This window comes from Eschscholzia californica, unplaced genomic scaffold (assembly GCF_041429995.1).
Source record: "Eschscholzia californica isolate CP2 unplaced genomic scaffold, dmEscCali1.0.p SCAF_1, whole genome shotgun sequence".
Lineage (NCBI taxonomy): Eukaryota > Viridiplantae > Streptophyta > Magnoliopsida > Ranunculales > Papaveraceae > Eschscholzia > Eschscholzia californica.
Genome location: NW_028238198.1, coordinates 60,841,225 through 60,859,822, shown reverse-complemented (window position 1 = coordinate 60,859,822; position 18,598 = coordinate 60,841,225). Strand labels below are relative to the sequence as shown.

At 37.1% G+C, this 18,598-nt stretch overlaps 1 protein-coding gene across 1 annotated transcript; it reads left to right on the top strand.

The window, feature by feature from the left end:
- The first annotated feature begins 1,144 nt into the window (after nucleotides 1-1,144).
- Nucleotides 1,145-3,092, top strand: LOC147567985 (F-box protein At5g49610-like). The gene is made up of 2 exons (XM_086654462.1): nucleotides 1,145-1,163; nucleotides 1,350-3,092. Exon 2 carries the CDS (start codon nucleotides 1,409-1,411, stop codon nucleotides 2,804-2,806), a length of 1,398 nt encoding a protein of 465 aa, XP_086510588.1. The 5' UTR covers nucleotides 1,145-1,163; nucleotides 1,350-1,408; the 3' UTR covers nucleotides 2,807-3,092.
- Nucleotides 3,093-18,598: the final 15,506 nt, after the last annotated feature.

The window sequence follows — 18,598 nt, the reverse complement described above, 5'->3', positions numbered from 1 at the left end:
TCAAAGTAAGTAGAAAATTAACCTAACACCGACTGGGCCAAGGAATGGGCCTCCGTCGTAGCATCTCGCGGGCAATGGACGAGCGCCCATAAGTGAGAAGATTCCAGCTCAACCCTAGCATCAAGTATATACGGTCGTATTATCATAAGGCCAGCGCTTTGGGGAAAGCTAAATAGTTTCCGGGGTGTGAAATTTTAAAGGGAATATGTAAAATTTTGAAAATTTTCTGGGGAAATATATTTTATGGGGAAATTTTCCACCTCACCTCTCTCTCACCACCTCACCTCTTCTCTCTCTCCTCCACCTCATCTCTTCTCTCTGCCACCTCATCTTCTTGCCGCTCCATCATCTTCACCGACAAAGGTCGTCGGCCGGTCAATTTTCCGACCGGCGACCTTCAAACATAAAACATAAAACATAAAAAAGGTTTTTTTTTTATTTCATCTCTCCTCTCTCTCTAATGTGTCCGAGCAGACCTTGAAAGATCTGCTCGGAGCAGAATTTCATGGTCTGTTCCGGCGAAGGGAAACCCCCTTCGCCGGAGTTTAGAGAGAGAAAGAGGAGATGAAAAAAAAAAAGTTTTTTTTTTAAAGAGAGAGAAGAGATGAAATAAAAAAAATTATTTTTATGTTTAAAGGTCGCCGGCCGGAAAATTGACCGGCCGGCGACTTTTGCCGTTGAAGTAGCAAGAAGATGAGGGGGCAGAGAGATGAGATGGAGGAGAGAGAGTAGAGGTGAGGTGGAGGGAGGTGAGGTGGATTTTTTATTTTTCCCCCTAACAACTTACAAAATAAAAATGTCAAATAAAATTGACCAATTTTTGACCAAGTCTTCACACCCCGGAAACTATTTAGCTTTCTCCAAAGCGCTGGCCTATCATAACCACCATTGGATATTGCAATCCCCCTCTTATGCAACCGAGTGAAGCCCTAAATCCTTCCCCATTTCCATCGCTAGGAGGCAGGCTCTAGCCTCACACTATAAGTTCCACTTTCTGATCTAAGAATTCAGATCTTCTATTTCTAACTCTAGCTGCCATTGCTGCTGTCTAGATACATTATTGACGTCCCACCCCCCCTCCTTATTCTTGTTAGGATCTCCCCAGAATTCTTTAGGTTAAATTCTTTATCTTGATTTTTAGGTTAAATTCAAGCCCTCTCAAGGTAAGCAACAATTTTCCCCCTCTCTAGTTTCTCTTGATTTTTAGGTTAAATTCTTTATCTTATGTAGGGTTTTTATTTGGTATAGCTCGATTCAATCAAAATCATCTTATATCTGACGGTAATCTTTCTAATTTTTGGTTTTGATTCTAATTCAAAACTGATTTTCATTGGCTTCTGTTGAACTAGTTTAGTGGACTTACCGGCTATAATAACCAGAGAGAAGAAAACAAATTAATCAAATTACAATGAAGAAAAGTCGTTCGGATGAAGTCTATATGAGTTATGAATTAATGTTAGAAATACTAAGCAGACTTCCACCAAAGTCACTGATGCGATTTAAATGTGTAAGTAAGAGTTGGTTGTATTTGATCGAAGAAGATAAATACTTCCACCGTTCTCAATCATCAAAATCACACCAAAAACTCCTCATAACTAGTTCGCTTGAGATGTTGCGTGAAGAGGAACATAATGAAAATAATTTTTTTTCTGTAGATTTGTTTCAAGATAAAAGTAGGTATATGGAAAGATATTTGAGTCAATGGGAGAAAGGTCCTCACAGCATATTAGTATCTTCTTATGGTTTGGTTTGTTATGTGAACTATCGCAATTTTTCTGTTAGAATCTACAATAATTGCATTGGAGAAAAAACACCCTGGATCAAATCAAATATAGGAAAAAATCGGTCCAGATTTTCTTATAATCCTTTTTATGGACCTGGATTTGATCCTGTTTGTGGATTTGGATTTGATCCAATTACTCAAAAACATAAAGTAGTGTTTATGTGGAGTAGCTCGGTGAAGAAGGGATATAAATATCGAGATTCTGAGGAATTGCCTTTTTATGTTTGTGAGGTATTGACTGTCGGTGAAAATATTTGGAGAACCAAAGAAACTGACACTCGAAAAATAATTGTTAGGAGAGACCCAATTTATGCGAATGGTTTTTTATATTGGTTGGAAACTCCATTTTCCCCCGATAGCATATTGGCATTTGATGTTGGAAAGGAGAAGCTCAGAGTGATAAAGTACTCTAACGATATTTTCAATAGTCGTTTTCCTGGTGCTACTTGTATTACAAATTTATTGGAAGTGGATGGACATTTAGCAATAATAAACCAATGTTGTCATCGTGAAAACGAGACATGGTCCAAAACAGAGATGAAGTTGTGGATTTTTATTGAGGAAGGGAAGGAGAATAGGTGGATTGAAGAACCTATTGAATTGCCTTGCCATATGAGGAATAATAAACATGCTTATGATTTTCAATCAATTGCAGGAACAAATAAATTAATAGTGACAAGAAGACCAGTCAAAGACTCCGACTTAGACTTATACTCCGACTCCGACTCCGACTCCGACTCCGACTCCGACACAGAAGATGAAGATGAAGATGAAGATGAAGATGAAGATGAAGATGGAGATGGAGATGGAGATGGAGATGGAGATGGAGATGGAGATGGAGATGACAACGATAAAGTTTTAAGTTTATATATTTATGACAGGAAAGAGAAGAAGTTGAATGAATATGGTCGTATCATCGACCGAAGGTATAAATCTCAAAAAAAGTTTTTCATGGATCCATATTGGTGTGAGATTTCTGTTATCGTGGAGAGCATTTATCCAGTTCGCACAAGAAAGGCGTGATGAATATAGTCCCTATCATTATTACTAGAATTATTAGCTCCGTAGAGTTTGTTCATATTGTCATTTGTCTTTTTGTATTATTACTATAATAGTTTCTTGTCAAGTACACAGTAGTTTCAATCAAGAATGGATTACACTCCCAAAAGTGTTTGGGTGAACAGAAGAGTAAATTATGTTGATTTTATGTTAAGTGGGATAATGATCAGGTAGTTATCGTGACTGCAAGTGCTCCTGAGAACTAGTTTTCTTATTTTATGAGGGATAGAATATCTACTTTACGGTTTGCTAAGTTAGAGATTCATAAGTTCACTTATACAACTTGCATGCAATATGTTATTACTTGTGATTTTTCAACAAAAAATAAATGTTATTACTATGATGGTGTAGTTATATATGCTGCATTAATGCTCGGGATGTCGTTAGCCAAAAGGGCCCTCCGTAGGGTGCAGTGGATATCTTGTTTGACAATAACTCATGATGGCGTTAACCAAAAGGGTCCTCCGCAGGGTGTGGTGGATCTAGTTTGACAATAATTTCGTTACAGAAAAAGTACATAAAATAGATAAATATATTCAACAATATGATGGAGAAAGAACAGTCAATCGTAGGGCTCCAGAAAATGGAAGCAATATTAACCCATTTATATTTAACAGATAGAAGAAAAACAAAACAAAAAATGTTACTCTTGTCTTTATGTTTTGTTCTTACAAAGCTTACATAGTCAATTTAATTACCAACCGTTCACGAGTAGCAAATTTGATCTCTTAGGGTCCGTTTGATACGGTGGAAATTGGAGTTAGAAAGTCGATTTTCTTAAGTTCCGTTTGATACGTTGGAAAATGGGGTTCGAAAGTCGATTTTCTAAAGAAAATCGATTTCTGCTGTTCCATAGGCCTAAGAAAGTGGGAAAGTCACTGTCACGTAGGAAAAAAAGATGGGAAAACACGTAGGAAAAAAAGATGGGAAAACACGTAGGAAAAAAAGATGGGAAAATAGGGTTAAACTTTCTCCCACCCAAAACATGGTACAACACAATTCCCACGATCATCTCCCACAAAAAAAACACCCTCTCTCTTCTCTATCTAAACTCGTCTCCCTCCCCGATCTCTCTGTAACACAACATTTACTCTTCATCTTTCTCTCTTAAAAGGTACTCTCAATCTTTTAAACTCTCTGTTAATCTCTCCAACATATCTCTATTCTATTTCTCTCTAGTATCTCTCTGTAGATCCAAGATAAATATGGGTTTTACTCTAATCAACTATTACTTTGCTTCGTTTGATAGTGTGAAGATGTGAAATTTAAGGTTGCAGACAATTGGGATTATAGGGTTTCTGATATCAGTACTAAAATGGGAGCACGAATTTGGTGAATGATGATCTGGAAATGAATGATGATGATCCCAGGACCATGCCATTAGGGTTTCTGTATTGGTATTATTAAATCCGGAAGATGATGATCTCAAATTCTAAAGGCACCTCTAGTGAATTTGTGTTGAAAAGTACATGACTTTTTAGAGGCACCTCCATTAAAGTTGGGAATAAGAGAATAACATGACTTTTAAAGCACCTCCATTAAAGTTGGGAATAAGAGAATAAGGGAATAAGAGAATAACATGACTTCGAAGCTCTTAAAAAAAGGCCGAAACTAATAACGCCAAACTTCAAAGGTCTTAAAAACTTTGAAGATCTGTTACAAGGTCTAAACGAATAACCCCCACTAAAAGCTCAATTCACATGAAAAACTTAATTTTCTTTCCCATTAGAAAGAAAATGACTTTCACATCAGTTATTTTCACACGTATCAAACAGACCCTTAATGAACATTAATGCAAAAGGATCTAGCAAAAAGTTGTATCTTCGTAAGATAATGCCGTAGAATAAGAATCTCTCTAGAAATGAAAAATGTTTTTTTGTCCTGAAATTAAGAAAGAAAAAACCAATTTCGACAAAGATTATCTGTGTTTTCTTCTGACTTCTGAGCTCTCCTCCCAGTAAAAGTAATAACAGGTCGTTGGGCGATCCTAGACGGTGTAAAAACAAGTACTACAATGCATACACGTATGCACTACTCTACGAGCGTGGTGGACACTAGTGAGAGAAAGAAGAAAGAGAAAGAAGAAAGAAATAGATTATTTTGTCACTCTCTAAAATAAATATGTTTACGTGTCAGAAAACAAGAAAGATTTAATTGAAACACAACTATTACAATAAGACAAAGAAAAAGGAGAATACAATTAATTAGCCAAAAGATGTTACAATATGCGATCGCTATATTGAGCCATTAACACTGAAGAGATGGAAAGAGACAAAAACTGATGAAGAGCAATTACAAATCGAAGAAAAAAGAAAGAGAGATATAGTTACGTTATAACAATGTATATAGTCCATTTATATTTGGGGAAAACGATTATACGTTAAATACTAAGCTATTTACATTTAAGAAACAGAAATAGTTACTAAAGAACAACAATTGTAAAAGAGGAAGATAAAAGAATGAATGCAAAGTTAAGACGGTGAAGCCAACAACCCTTGGTTGGAGTGGTGAGAAGTATAGTCTTCCACCTTAGAGGTCAAGGGTTCGAGACACGCTAAACAATTCAAACAAGAAAATGTCAAGATGGTGATGGTGAAATAGCCTTCTATCTTATCGAAGCCAAAAATAAAATTAATATTTCTTTTGAAATCACTTACAATAACATCTGAATTGATATCATTAATTAGAGGCGAATGCGAAAATTGACATGAGAGGTTTTTTTTTTTGTCAAGATCGACATGAGAGGTTATTAGGTAGGTTACAATAAAAAGGAATGAGGCAAAATAACTATGGCAAGAGTCCTATTTATATATTTTTTTTGTTGAAAGCAAGAGTCCTGCTTATGTACTTTTAGAAGTCCTGGAATCAAACAAACCGTGACAATAATGAATCAACTGTTTCTTACAAATTTTAAGCACTAATCATTTCTAAAATGTCTCAAATATCTGACTCTTGATCATATTGTAGAAAAAGATTTCAAACCTTAACATAATTTGTCTTGGTAGGAAAAGTCTTAAAGCAAAAGATATAACATAGTCTATGTAGGTCATGATGTATTATGAGCAATATTTGATACATCATATGTCACCGTCCTCGAGAAGAGTGGATTAGCCATTGATAAACAAAAAAGAACCTTCATATGTAATTGAAATACAAGCTACTAATTTTGGATAAAAGCTTATCCGGAAAACTAACTCCAACTTCAATCAAACTTCTACAAGATACAAGGAGCAAATCAGAAGGGTGATTTCTCCCAAAATAGAAATAACCAAATTTTTAAAAGACTAAATCTTGCGAGGTCCGGTAAGGTGCTCCAACGGAGACTCCCCCGACCTAAACTTCCCATATTGATTAGTCAATATGGTTATGATTCTATGTGGGAATGTTGCGATTTTATGTGATAAGTATAAGTTGTGATTTCATGTAATCTTTTTATAGGTTATAAACTCTATGTAACTTATAAATACCCATGTACAATTGATGAATAAACACAGAGAAATACTTTCTTAATGCTTCTCTTCTCTCTCTCTCTACCTCTCGGTTTCTACCTCTCTCTCTCGGCTAACTCTATAACCATAAGGTTCAACATCTTCACATGGTATAAGAACTAAGTTCGATCTTTTTAAGCGAATACCAACTTATTTCATCATGCCAAATCCCGCTGATGCTTTCTCTGATTATACCCCAACTACACCACTACATTCTAATCCGATGTTTGATGTTCATCACTCTAACTCACCTACTAAGGTTCTCACAACTGCTTTATTAACCGAAGATAACTATTCCTCCGGGTCAAGAGCTATGAAGATGGAACTTTGTGCTAAAGACAAGTTAGGATTTGTTGGTGGTTCCATTCCCAAACCCTCTTCTGCTCGGAATTAAACTCATTGGAAAGGTGTAATGATCTTGTCAGTAGTTGGATTATCAACTCCGTTGCTCAAGACATCCGGTCTTTTATTCTCTATGATGATAATGCGGCCCATATATGGCGAAACCTTCATGATAGTTTCTTTCAAACGAATGCACCAAAGATTTACCAACTAAAACATGATATTGTTGGTAAAATACGGTAAAAATAAAATTATTCTTCTATCCAGCGGAAAAAGGATGTTTAGCATGTTCTATAAACATAAAGCAATAAAAAAGATAATATTATATCATACCTGAGAATTCTGGATTGAATAAATAAAAAATAGAACCAATCCGCAACCTATCCCCAAGCTTTCTGATTTATGCTTAATCCGTACCGCTGTAGTATTGCGGCTATAACTCTCTAGACATAACTCCGAATGCTCTGAAACTTTCAGGGGCGACTGGAAATCTTATTCTGAACCCTAATCCTTATCTTCAGTTTTATCTCTTCTTCTTTCCTGAATAACCCTTAATGTGCATCAATGGTTTAGAGCTTAAGATTAGGATCCAAAGCCTATTATTGAACCGGCTAAGTGGGTCCATCAACCCACAGGACTTATCTACGTCCACCATAGGATATCGTCGTGACTCCCGTTTCAATAAAGAAAGTTAAAACACTTCGTTCCATCGGATATTAAGTATATTGCATGTTGAGCATCCGTGAATGTCTTCCCGGAAATGGTGTCACCACGGAGGATCATTTACATCTTGTTAGTCCATTAGTAACCAACATATAACTACTTAGATCTTATCTCATGAGGAGACATACGCTTTTTCACACCCCGGCAAATCACTTAAGTTAATGCTGCCTAAGGGGACACTCCCATAGTCCATACTAGACTATAATAGCTTTGTCACTATTCACCTAGTGACAGTGTACTCATATCTGGAATCGATGTAATGAACCATACGTCTATGTGACCAGTTACAACGTACTTCATTAAGGTGATCCTGTTCGACCCACCTAAGTGTGCCAACACCACATACCAGAGACTCCCACTCTGATAACTGAGATAAGCCACTTCTTTTGTTTCGGAGTATGTGATGCTACAGTTTCCATATCGACGATTCCCAAAGTCGATAAAACTGAGAACTGATTTATATCGATGTCCTATTACGAAGTATTCCATATCCCTCGCATCAATCCTAGATACCGATGAATACTATGGACTTCGATAATGGATACATATAACCTGCAAACAATATGTGAAACATACAAATGCAAATACTAAATGCTCGTAAGTCTCATGAATATGTATAAGTTGATATTAAATTTCAGAATTCTAAATGTCTTATCACAAATTTGCTTTCAGTTATTTCCTCTTTCAAACAAGAAGGAAGCAATATTTCTTCCTACTTTACTCATCTTAAGTCTCTACAAGATGAACATCAATCACTATTAGCTGTCGACCCATGCATTTGTGAACATGGGAAGTCGATTATCGATCGGTCTTATCAAGAACGTGCCGTGGAATTCCTTTAAGGACTTGATGCACCCGAAAAGGTTGCACACTCAAGCGGAGGTATCAAGTAGTAATCCGGCAAAGCCGGGATCGATCCAAAGATAGGAAGGTGGCTTAGATATCGAAGGGTCTTATACCTCAGCTTAGATGTCAAATACTAACTTAGACAAAGACGGAAAAGAATAAAGGTAAAATGAGGAGTTTTATAATCGAATAAGTAACAAAAGAAGAAAACAAGTACAACAAACTAAATTATCAATGTAAACGGCCGAGAGAGATTCAAGAGAAGTTGGGAGAGCAAGAGTCGGGGAACAACTAGTAAGAGAGGTGTCGAAGTCCGAAGATCAGATGTGGTGGACTTACAACTATGTACGGTCCAATCGAACAGATTGATGTAAATCTAGTCTCGATTCCTAAGGTGGACGTTCATAAGCACTACGTATGTCCGGAGATAATACTTAGTCAAACAAACTTCCTAAACGATTAAAACCGAATCATCGAAAATGTCGTCTAGTCGCCCAACTATGTGAAGTGCGTGACGAGACACATGAAATTTGAACCTAGACTACGAGCGATATCGATCAGTTTGCCTAATCGATTAACTATGCGAAGTACTTAATAAGACACATGAAAAATGATTGAAACAAGTGATGGGCCTAGAAAGTTTCCTAAATAGGTCTACACCCGCAAGTGCACGGGTGTCAAGTTGTAATATTTCCGGAAAGACAGGTTCGTTCCTCAGAGACTAGTTAAACTTATTCTAAAACTAGGAAGTAATAAGATTTTTCAAGTGTTTTGATTTTGGTTTTAAAATGAATAAAATATTAAAATAAAATAATGAAAATGAAAATAAATACGAATGATACAAGGAACTAAAATGGGGGAGAGTCTGGATTTTCTAAATTCACCATATAAAATCATTTTTAAGAACAAATATTTAGACAAATTAAATCACTTTCTTTTTGTAACTCAGAATTTCGGATAATGAACTATCCTAATCCCGGGAGATGTTTTCGTTAAAACTCGATTAAAATTCTGAACATGGTTTCATCATCTACCCTAGATGGAGAATTAACTACTCATAATACGAGATTAAATTATAAAGAATAAAAGAAAAATAGGGAGGAAAACTGAACTTTTCTCACTGATTTTCCAATGGCAGCCAAACGCATCCTAAGAAAAATATTTTTCTCGTCTTCTCCGAAGTATTTTCTCTCTGGGAAAATTATTTTCCAACCAATTTTCTCGTCTTCCCCAACTGATCTCTCTCTCTCTTCCTCTACTGTTTTTCAATTTTTCTAACCTTTCTATCATTAAACTATAAGAACAAGAAAATACAGAAATAGTTTGAATGAATACTGAATTAAACTTCTGATTTCTCTACAGTAAAGAAATTAATCAATCTCTCTTCTCATTGTCTGTTTTATATATCTTTCTCTTCATACACATCTCTCTTGTCACTCCCTGTTTCTCTTTCTGATTTTTTATCTAAGAAAACAGTAAGAAAAAGAAGAATAAAACTTCTATCTCTCACTACAATGGATATGTTCTTCTCTCTCTCTACAAATATAATTCTTGAAGCTCAAAGAAGAGGAGAAGAATAGAGCTTAATTGATGGTTCTAGTTCCCCCCCCCAAAGATGAGATGATGTCAACCCCTGTTTTCTGTCTTATATAAGAGATGAAAGAGCTCCCAAAAACAAGTCCAATCTCTATAATCTCTTCATGATCTCCTTTTATCTGTACACAATGCGAATATTATTATCGATTCTTTCTCTGTCTACCAAATATCCTCCTCTCTATCTAAAACTTTCTATGAGAGAATGAAAGTCGACCAACCCCTGTTCCGTGAGAAGAAGAATAAGACCAGGTTCACTTTATTCAAAATCTCTTCTTCAATCACCCTCTCTATTTTCGAGAAAACCCCAGCCATCAGTTTCCTTCTCGGTCTCTAGTAATCTCCATCTAGGATTTTGTCTTCATCTCTTTCTATTTCTAAAAAAAAAAAGAATCTCTTTCCTTCTCGGTCTACAACTACTGTTCACGTTAAATATGGGAAGATTTAGAGAAAAGGAAGGAGAAGGGAAGTACCCAATCAACGTGTGTTTGCTGGCAGGAGGAGAAAATTCGGTGCTATGCGACTTACTGGAACAACATACAACACACTCCCTGGATGACGCCTGGTGTCACCATAGCAAGCTGATCGTCGTATCTAGTTGCCGCACGGAGGGAAACATTGTAATATCATGCGTCACATTATACAGGATCAGCACTTGGAGAAAATCCCGAGAATGTCCCGCTGGTGCCCACCTTTGTACCGAATTTTTCGTACTAACGTCCAGATTCGGGCCACATGTCATTGAAAAGCCCTAACTTGACCGGATATTGACCAAAACTTCGACGTGATAAAATTGTCTCATCCGAACTCTGATTTGACCTCTGTTTCTGCCGTTGGACTCGTCTTGGGATCTACTTTCATCCGAGCATCAAAAAATTTCCAGAACAACCTCATCTCCAAATGACCAAAATGCCGTCAAGTATGCCTTTCTCTCGATTTTATCTATTTTCACGCTCCATTCCGTAAAAGGCACCTGGACAAGAGAAACACACAATTCATCAGAGTAACTGCTCGAATTGGACTAACTAACCCAAGTTAAGAGATTCAGATGAGACATTTTCATGTCTCATCAAACATCCCCAAACTTAGATTTTGGTAGTCCTCGAGCAAAACAGAAAAATACAACTAAACCCGGTTTCACCACTTTCGTAGGGAATCACGATTGCACTTAGCCCGTGCAACTAGCTGTTAAACCTCTAGGTTACCCAAGAGGACGAGTTTTGTCTCGTGAGGGTTTGCAGTGAATATACCCACAAAATTCAAATATCAAAAATGCAGAAGGGTCTAAATATGATGTGGACTAAAAATGTTCATGCGTTGGATTTTCGAAAGTTAATAGAAATGAGATCCAAGTCAATCAAACCATACAAACGCTAAAAATCTCTTCACTAGTAATCAAGACTCGAAGTGCACGTGACCAGCCAATATGAGCGTCATTTCAGTTTCGAACAAACAAGACCTTGATTACCGTCTCAATACATTTCGCCTCGACTACTGCCTCACGGTCATACGCTCAAAAATTTAAGTCACTCAGAAATGGTTCACTCAATGTGCGAGTATGAGCATGAAAGAAAACTCAACACATGGAAAAGATCGACTAAAAATTTGCTGAACGACTGATCTCATAGGAAGGAAACAACCACTAAAATACGGGATGGGAAAGCTTACCAACTCTTCTCACCTGATCTACTATGTAACAACGTTTTCTAAAGGTCAATAGGTTACAATGATGAAGTCCTATCTTTCTCAGGGTTCTAAATGGTGAATGGAGGTCCTATCTTCCTCTAGTTGGCACTGTTTTCAAGTTTCTCAGACTACAAGAGAAAGGTTCGCTTCTTGATGACATCAACTGAGCTCTAATGAAGTGTTTCGAGGTTGAGTAGCTCTTCACTCTACTCGGAATTAGCGCAGAAGAGATCACTCAAAGCAAAAAGAAAGGCTCAGAATCTCACATAGGTTAAGTCTCCACTAATGATCGATTAAGTTCTCTTAGAAGAGTCTACTCTTCACCTATCTAACACTCACATGGCTAGTGCACAGACAACTTCAAGACTCGAAATTCGTGGAAAAACCTTTAGCAAAAGCATAGTACAACCAACTAGATTCTATGACTATTAACAAGCAAAAACAACTAGACTCACGTTTTCAATCCAAAAATTTTAAAATTTTGAAAATTTTTGAACCCTTTTGAATTTTTGAAATAAGGACTTTAGCAAAAATTTCAATCCTCTATCCCCAAACTTAAACCGAACATTGTCCTCAATGTTCTGAAGACTATGTAAAAATAATAGGATGAGGGAAAGATATTACCTGATTCGGAAGTCCTAAGCGTGGGTTGCCTCCCAGAAAGCACTAAGTTTAACGTCTATAGCCAGACGAAACATATGACTCAAAAAAATAGAAAGAATTAACCTACTGGATTACAAATATGTGATTAACTGTAAACCAATATTCGATACATCTGTGGGTCCACCCAAAACATAAAGTTTTCAGTGAACAATAGTCTCACATTTTTGTGAATTGCAGAGAGTGCATGCGAGACTACCAAAGAAGAAGGGCAATCCCCAAACTTAGTGGATGCACAATCCACTAAGTAACTATAAATACTAGGACGAACGAGTAGAAAGTTATCAAAAGGATCGACATAATAGTGAAGGGCCAATATATCTGTTGAAGATAAAAAATCATCTGCAAGCTTAGTGGATAGAATATCCACTATCTCCATAGACGTTCTTGAAGGAGTTTAAGGAGATGTCCTTCAACCAAGATGGCAATGTGTGCAATATGTTGGCTAGCACAATTGATGAAGAAGATCATCAAAATCGATTGATTTAGGGGTCGTAGTGTTTAGCTAGAAACCAACTACGATCGTCGAATTACGAAGTAATTCGCGGCTAACTTCGATCGTATCCTACATCGGGTTACACATAAGAATGGGTATTTAATCAGATGATATGACTAGTGGGAGTGTGATATAACATTGGGAATATTCCATAAACATATCTCACAGGCCTAAATAGAATTTGGGCAAAAGATAGCAAAAAGGCCCGAAATAAGGGTTTTGGGCCTAGACCGATTCGGGTACTTCTAAGACTCGGATTGGGCTGAATTTTGGAGGGTTAGTTGCTGAAATAATAAGCATTATATCTGCCAATTTTCGTGGTGTTTGGACACCTACTCCTTAGGGAATTGAGAAAATATCAATAGTTGCTATTTTCGACAATTTCCCTAAATCTTATTCTAAAGAGTGTTTTAGGAAACCTAAAAGGAGGTGGATTCTTATTAGGGTTCTATATAAACACTTTTAGGGCAGAGAATAAGGTGTGGAATTTCTCTCTAAGCTTTCTTACTCTACCACATCAAGTAGAGAGGAGAAAGTGAGCTAATTCCCAAGCTATCTTCTAGTCAAGCAAAAAGAAGGTCTTCTTACTATTAAACCACTATTGGAGTGCTAGCGAGCTTTCAAGGAGGGAGATTAAATTCACTTTTCGGTGTCCCAAGTAGAGGAGCTACGTTTGAAGCTCTTGGTCTTCTTTAATCTATATCTATTCAACTAGCTCGAAGGAAATAGCGATTAAGGTAATCTACTATCTTCTTATTAGTTAATTACTAGTTTTGCATGATGATCTTGGGGATACTAGTGTTAGACATTAGATGTCGTTATCCGCTATAAACACTAGTATAAGGGTATAAATCCCTTCAGTGGCGTCAGAGCCTCTTGCAATTAACTAGTTTTTGCTAAGAATCGAACTAATTGATATTTGATATGCTTGATAGTTTGAGTTTATTAAGTTTTAAAAGTGTTTTAAAAGGTATTATAAAATCATGATTTGATTACAATGAATATGATTCAACTAGTATTCAAATTAAAAATCGAAATTGAAGATTGAAATTGTTCCAAAACATTGAATTTCATTGATTTTGAATTGGTTTTCAAAATTGTTCTTGAAAAAGTTTCAAAAACCTAGAATTTTGATCCAAAATTGGTTGATTAAAAGAGTTGTTTTGGAGTTTTAGGAAACTCCCAAAAACCAAAAAATTTGGAATTTGGAAGTATTCTAAAAGGAGTTGTTTTGAGTTTTAGGAAACTCCCAAAATAAAATTTGGAAAATTTAAAAGTTTCTAAAAGTTTTGAAAAATTTCAGAAGTGTTCTAAAAGGATTTCAAAATTTAGAAAGAATTTTAAAAATTGTAAGTTAGCAAATAGAGATTTGCATAACAAATTTTGTTTTTGGAAACTAGGGTTTTGGAAACCCTAGTGTCCGGCCAGGAAGCTTCCTGGCCGGACAGAAGCTGTTGGACGCGTCCAGAGCAGCTGCTGAGACGCGTCTTGGAGACGCGTCCAGGTCGAGTCTAGGACCCGACCACCAGCTGCGGTGGAAGCATCTGGACGCGTCTTGGAGACGCGTCCAGAGCGGCTGGGGACGCGTCTTAAGACGCGACCAGAAGCTGCACTGGTAGCTTCCTGGACGCGTCTAAGACGCGTCCAGAGCTCTCGACTAGACACGTCTTGGAGATGCGTCTAAGAGGTTCTGGGTGTCTCGGACTAGGTTCGAGACACCTAGTGCTGGTCCAGTCCAGCACCAGACGCGTCTGGTACATGGACTAGCGTCCTGGCTTCGGCCAGGACGAGACCAGGCCTTGATAGGCCTCGTCCTGGACATGCCGGCCCTACGGGCCGTGCTATGTCTGCACCTTGTCCGAGCCCTTTTGTGGGCTTGGGCCGGGACTTGTCTAGGACTTGTCCCAGGCTTTTTCGAGGCTTTTCGGACCACGAAAAGGGACCATCATTCGAGTGGGAGTTTTTGCCAAATTTTCTTCCGATTCCAACCAAATAATTCCAAAATTAATCTGGGCCATCCAGAAGGGCAAAACGAATTTCTCTTTAAATTGATTTATGAAATCGTTAAGATTCGAACCAATATTTTTTCCGAAATTGACCCGGGCTTTCAAAACCCGAAATGGAGTTTTTCTTAAAATTGATTTTAGAAATCATAAAAGATAAAATCGGAACGGACCATTAATCTAATTTTTCGAATTTGGACTTGAGGTCCGTAATGTGACATGTGATGTCGGCAAAAGTGTTTCCCAAGATAATCATGCATATATAATTCTTAGCCTTAATATATTATATGAATGCATGTGATGTGAATGCGGGGAACTAGTATGGTCATAGATTTGTTTCAATATTCTTGTTTTAAGCACGGATGGGTGCATATTTGTAATTAATTTTAATTTCAAGTTTATACGATCTGCGAATCGTTAAAGTCTTGTAATTAGAGTTTAGGGTCTATGAGTCCATTGAAGAAACTCAAGGAAGGAATCCAAAGGCGAGTGGGAGAAATCAATGGAGGTTCCAAAGATGGAGATCTAGACGAACCAAAAGGCGAAACAAGAAGCAAACCAAAGGAGATTAGATCTTCTAGGTTAGGGGCCATACTAGCATCCATGTCTGCTTGATTTATTTTCTCGCACGCATTTACTTACTTATGTACGCTTTATGTCGTGGATGTTAGTTAGGCTAAATAGTTCACTATAACAAACGCCAGACTAGCGTAAAAGCCCCCAAAACGTAATCTTGAGTAATCGCCTATCCAGATTAAGACACTCGTTGCGCCCTTGTTCGAGGAAAGTGGGTCGGCCTTCGCAGAGTACCTCCTCTACCTTGGGACAATGCGGGTAGGTCTATAGAAGAGGCCTACACGTCTAAATGGTTCTACTCAACGAGATCAGCAAGAGAGTCTTGGATACTCGAGGCAAAAGGATAGATTAGTCATTCATTAATGAAATCTATCAACCAAGAGTCATAAGGTATGATCAGTGAAGTGGTTCACTCATCCGGAACAACGGAGTCAAAGGGTAGGGCCTTCGTCCGCTTTACTCCGAAGAACTGGGATCTTGGAATCACTTATTCAATCGGGGACGATTTGTATTGAATAATATGGGAAAACTAAGTTTTTCAAAACAATAACGAGTTTTAAAACTTTGCCATTTCTTTTATGTAGTTTTAAGATGACACATGAAAACGGTTTCAACATTGAATCACACCTAAGGGAGGTGCTGATCAACTTCCTAGAATGGAAGAATAAATCCGAGAATAGTTCTCAGATTCAAAAGGAAAGCGTCTAGAATACCCAATCCCAATGTTGACTCATACCAGATAAGGTCAAAAGCCATTTGCAAGCAATCATATATAATTATCTTTGGAAGAGTAATGGATGCTAGCACGACCATTAAGACAAACTGAGGAAGAGGTTCCTACAGAAGTCACAAATGGAGAGGTACGAGACCTCCAAGGCAATCTGAATGCCATCCTAATGGAAGACAACAGAATTCATCTATCACCCAATTCAATATCGATTGAACAAAGATAGATAAGACCTTAGATGAGTCACTCAGATTGTTATGAACAACTGAGCAAAACACACGGGAACATTGACTCTAAGAAACAGTTCTTGAGATTCAATGGAAGGAATCTAAGAAAGAGTTCTTGAGATTCAAAAGGGCAAAGGGTTAGTAAAGTGAGAAAAAACATGTGATCAAAGAAAAAGGAAACAGTTGCTGAGTATATGATCAAGAATATTCCTCATTACTGTGAATGTTTCCAAACAATGGCTAGACCATTTAAGAGGAAACTACCTTTAGCACCTGGAGGACAAAAGGAATGAAATTATGAATTCCGGTTCCAGTATCCTTGTTAACAAAGTTAAACAAGTTTCATAGAATTCCTTCATCAGGTATTTAAGACCAGATGAGCGGCTCAGTGGGAGCTTAAGGGAATTACATACTTGACCAAAAAGAAGTAATGATCCAAGAGGGAGCAGAAGCAGTAATGCTAGGGATGCTGAAAGGGATCAAAGTCTTCTTTTAGACACTGTCTAGCTTAGAACTTAATAGTGATTATTTGTTATTCTAGAAACATCTGATGTTTTAAACCAGTGGTAAATTAACTAAAGGTTAACATTAATAATGGCTGATATCAAGAGATTCAAACTCATTAACTTCAGCATTGTCAATTAGGTCTTAAGGACTAAATTGACATAGTCACCCTTTTCAAAAGGCATAGAGACTAGTAATCTATTAGGACTTATACATTGTTATGCAGACCTATAAGTTTACTTGGAGAAGCTAACAAGAGAAGCTTCAATACGTACTCTGACAAGTTCATTAAGTATGGAAACGTACAAATCATAAAGTATAAGTCGGAATGTTTGAAAGGTTCAAACAGAGTACAAACCAAAGTAAAGAATCATTTTTCACAAGAGAGTTTAAGTCATCCGATTAGATTGGAGTGGTAAAACTTGAGTCAAATACTTGATAACCATAAAAGGAGTTGAGAAACCGTTTCCCAACTAGCTACATGGAACACATCTGAGGGATGATGGATTCAGTGGGAGTAATCGAACACTGCTATGCATGATTCATGATGGGTTTAAGCCAGTCTTCCGAATATTTTTGGGATATATTCCAGAAATGATTGTTTTCACAGTTACCAAAGTCCGTCTAACAGCTAAGCTTGTAAAAGCATTACAAAATTAGCTACAAGTCTGACGCAATTTCTTTAGAAGAAATTTGGGCTTCTTCCACAACCAATCAAGAGAACAAAGTGTTTGTTGCTCATGATAGTATTCTTGTAGTAATTAGCACACCTAGTAGTCTAGGAGAAAAGTACTAATTATTACAAGAATAAGTGGGAGAAAAGTACAAGTCGATTTAATTCGATCATGAGAAAAATCATGAAGAACAATCATGAAACTTGTACAAGACGATTAAATTCGACCAAGAGCAACAAACTTCGGCTCCTCGGAAAAGGAAAGGTGTCTTTAAAAGAATATCTCAAAGTAGTTGAGAAAACTCCAAATTGTTGTTCAAAAGCCCTAAAAGGTTAAAAGTAAAATCTCAATGACTTGGAAAATAAAGGTTATTTTTGAAGAGATAAAAGACCTGCGCAGAAACGGAAACTGACTCTAGATTTTGGCTAGAAGCCAAAATCATCATGGAATCCATATCTCGTCAAGACATGAAGCTTGATAATTTAAGTCAACGAAAAACCTAAATTGGTTTTCCAAAGTAGAAAACTGAGAAGGATGGAAACATTCATGTTTCCCGAAACTAGACAAGAAGAATAAGATTCTTCCAATCAAGTTATGTCCATAAGCATGCTTCAGAAATCCATCGACGGATTAAAAGCACGGAAGAGTTAGAATCTTCAATTCAAAGAGGCAATCAAAGAAGTTTGATTCTTGAGGAATGAAGAAAAATCTTGAATCACGAGTTTTAAGAAGTTAATTGGGAGAAACAAACCTTCCGGGTCCGTATGCAGAGTACATATAAAAGATTGAGTACGACATAAGATGTTGTGTAACAGTGAACACACTAACTCAATAAAAGGACCACACAAAAGGATGAAATGCCATTTTTGGGCATCTGAAGATCTATAAGCATAGATCAAAAAGATGATAGGATTAGAGAGACTCAGTACGCTGAGATGCTTGAGATCCGAAACAGAAAATCTAAGACTCGGAAAAGTCTAAAAGAATTTCGACCCAAAACTCATGACAAAGAGCGTTGCCAAATCAAAGTTTGAAAAGACACCGATGGAGCAAACACACATGAGAGAGACGTTTATGTTTGAAAACATAAATCAAGTCATGTTGAACGTGATGAGCATTTAGACATTCAATTCGGATTGGAATCTCGAAACACTACAAAAACATCCTAGAAGGCTAAAGGATGAAAGTAGTACAAATAGTCATCGTAGCAA

What these genes read in the sequence shown, in the direction of transcription:
- LOC147567985 (XM_086654462.1), top strand. Translation starts at nt 1,409, where the DNA reads ATGAAGAAAAGTCGTTCGGATGAAGTCTATATGAGTTATGAATTAATG.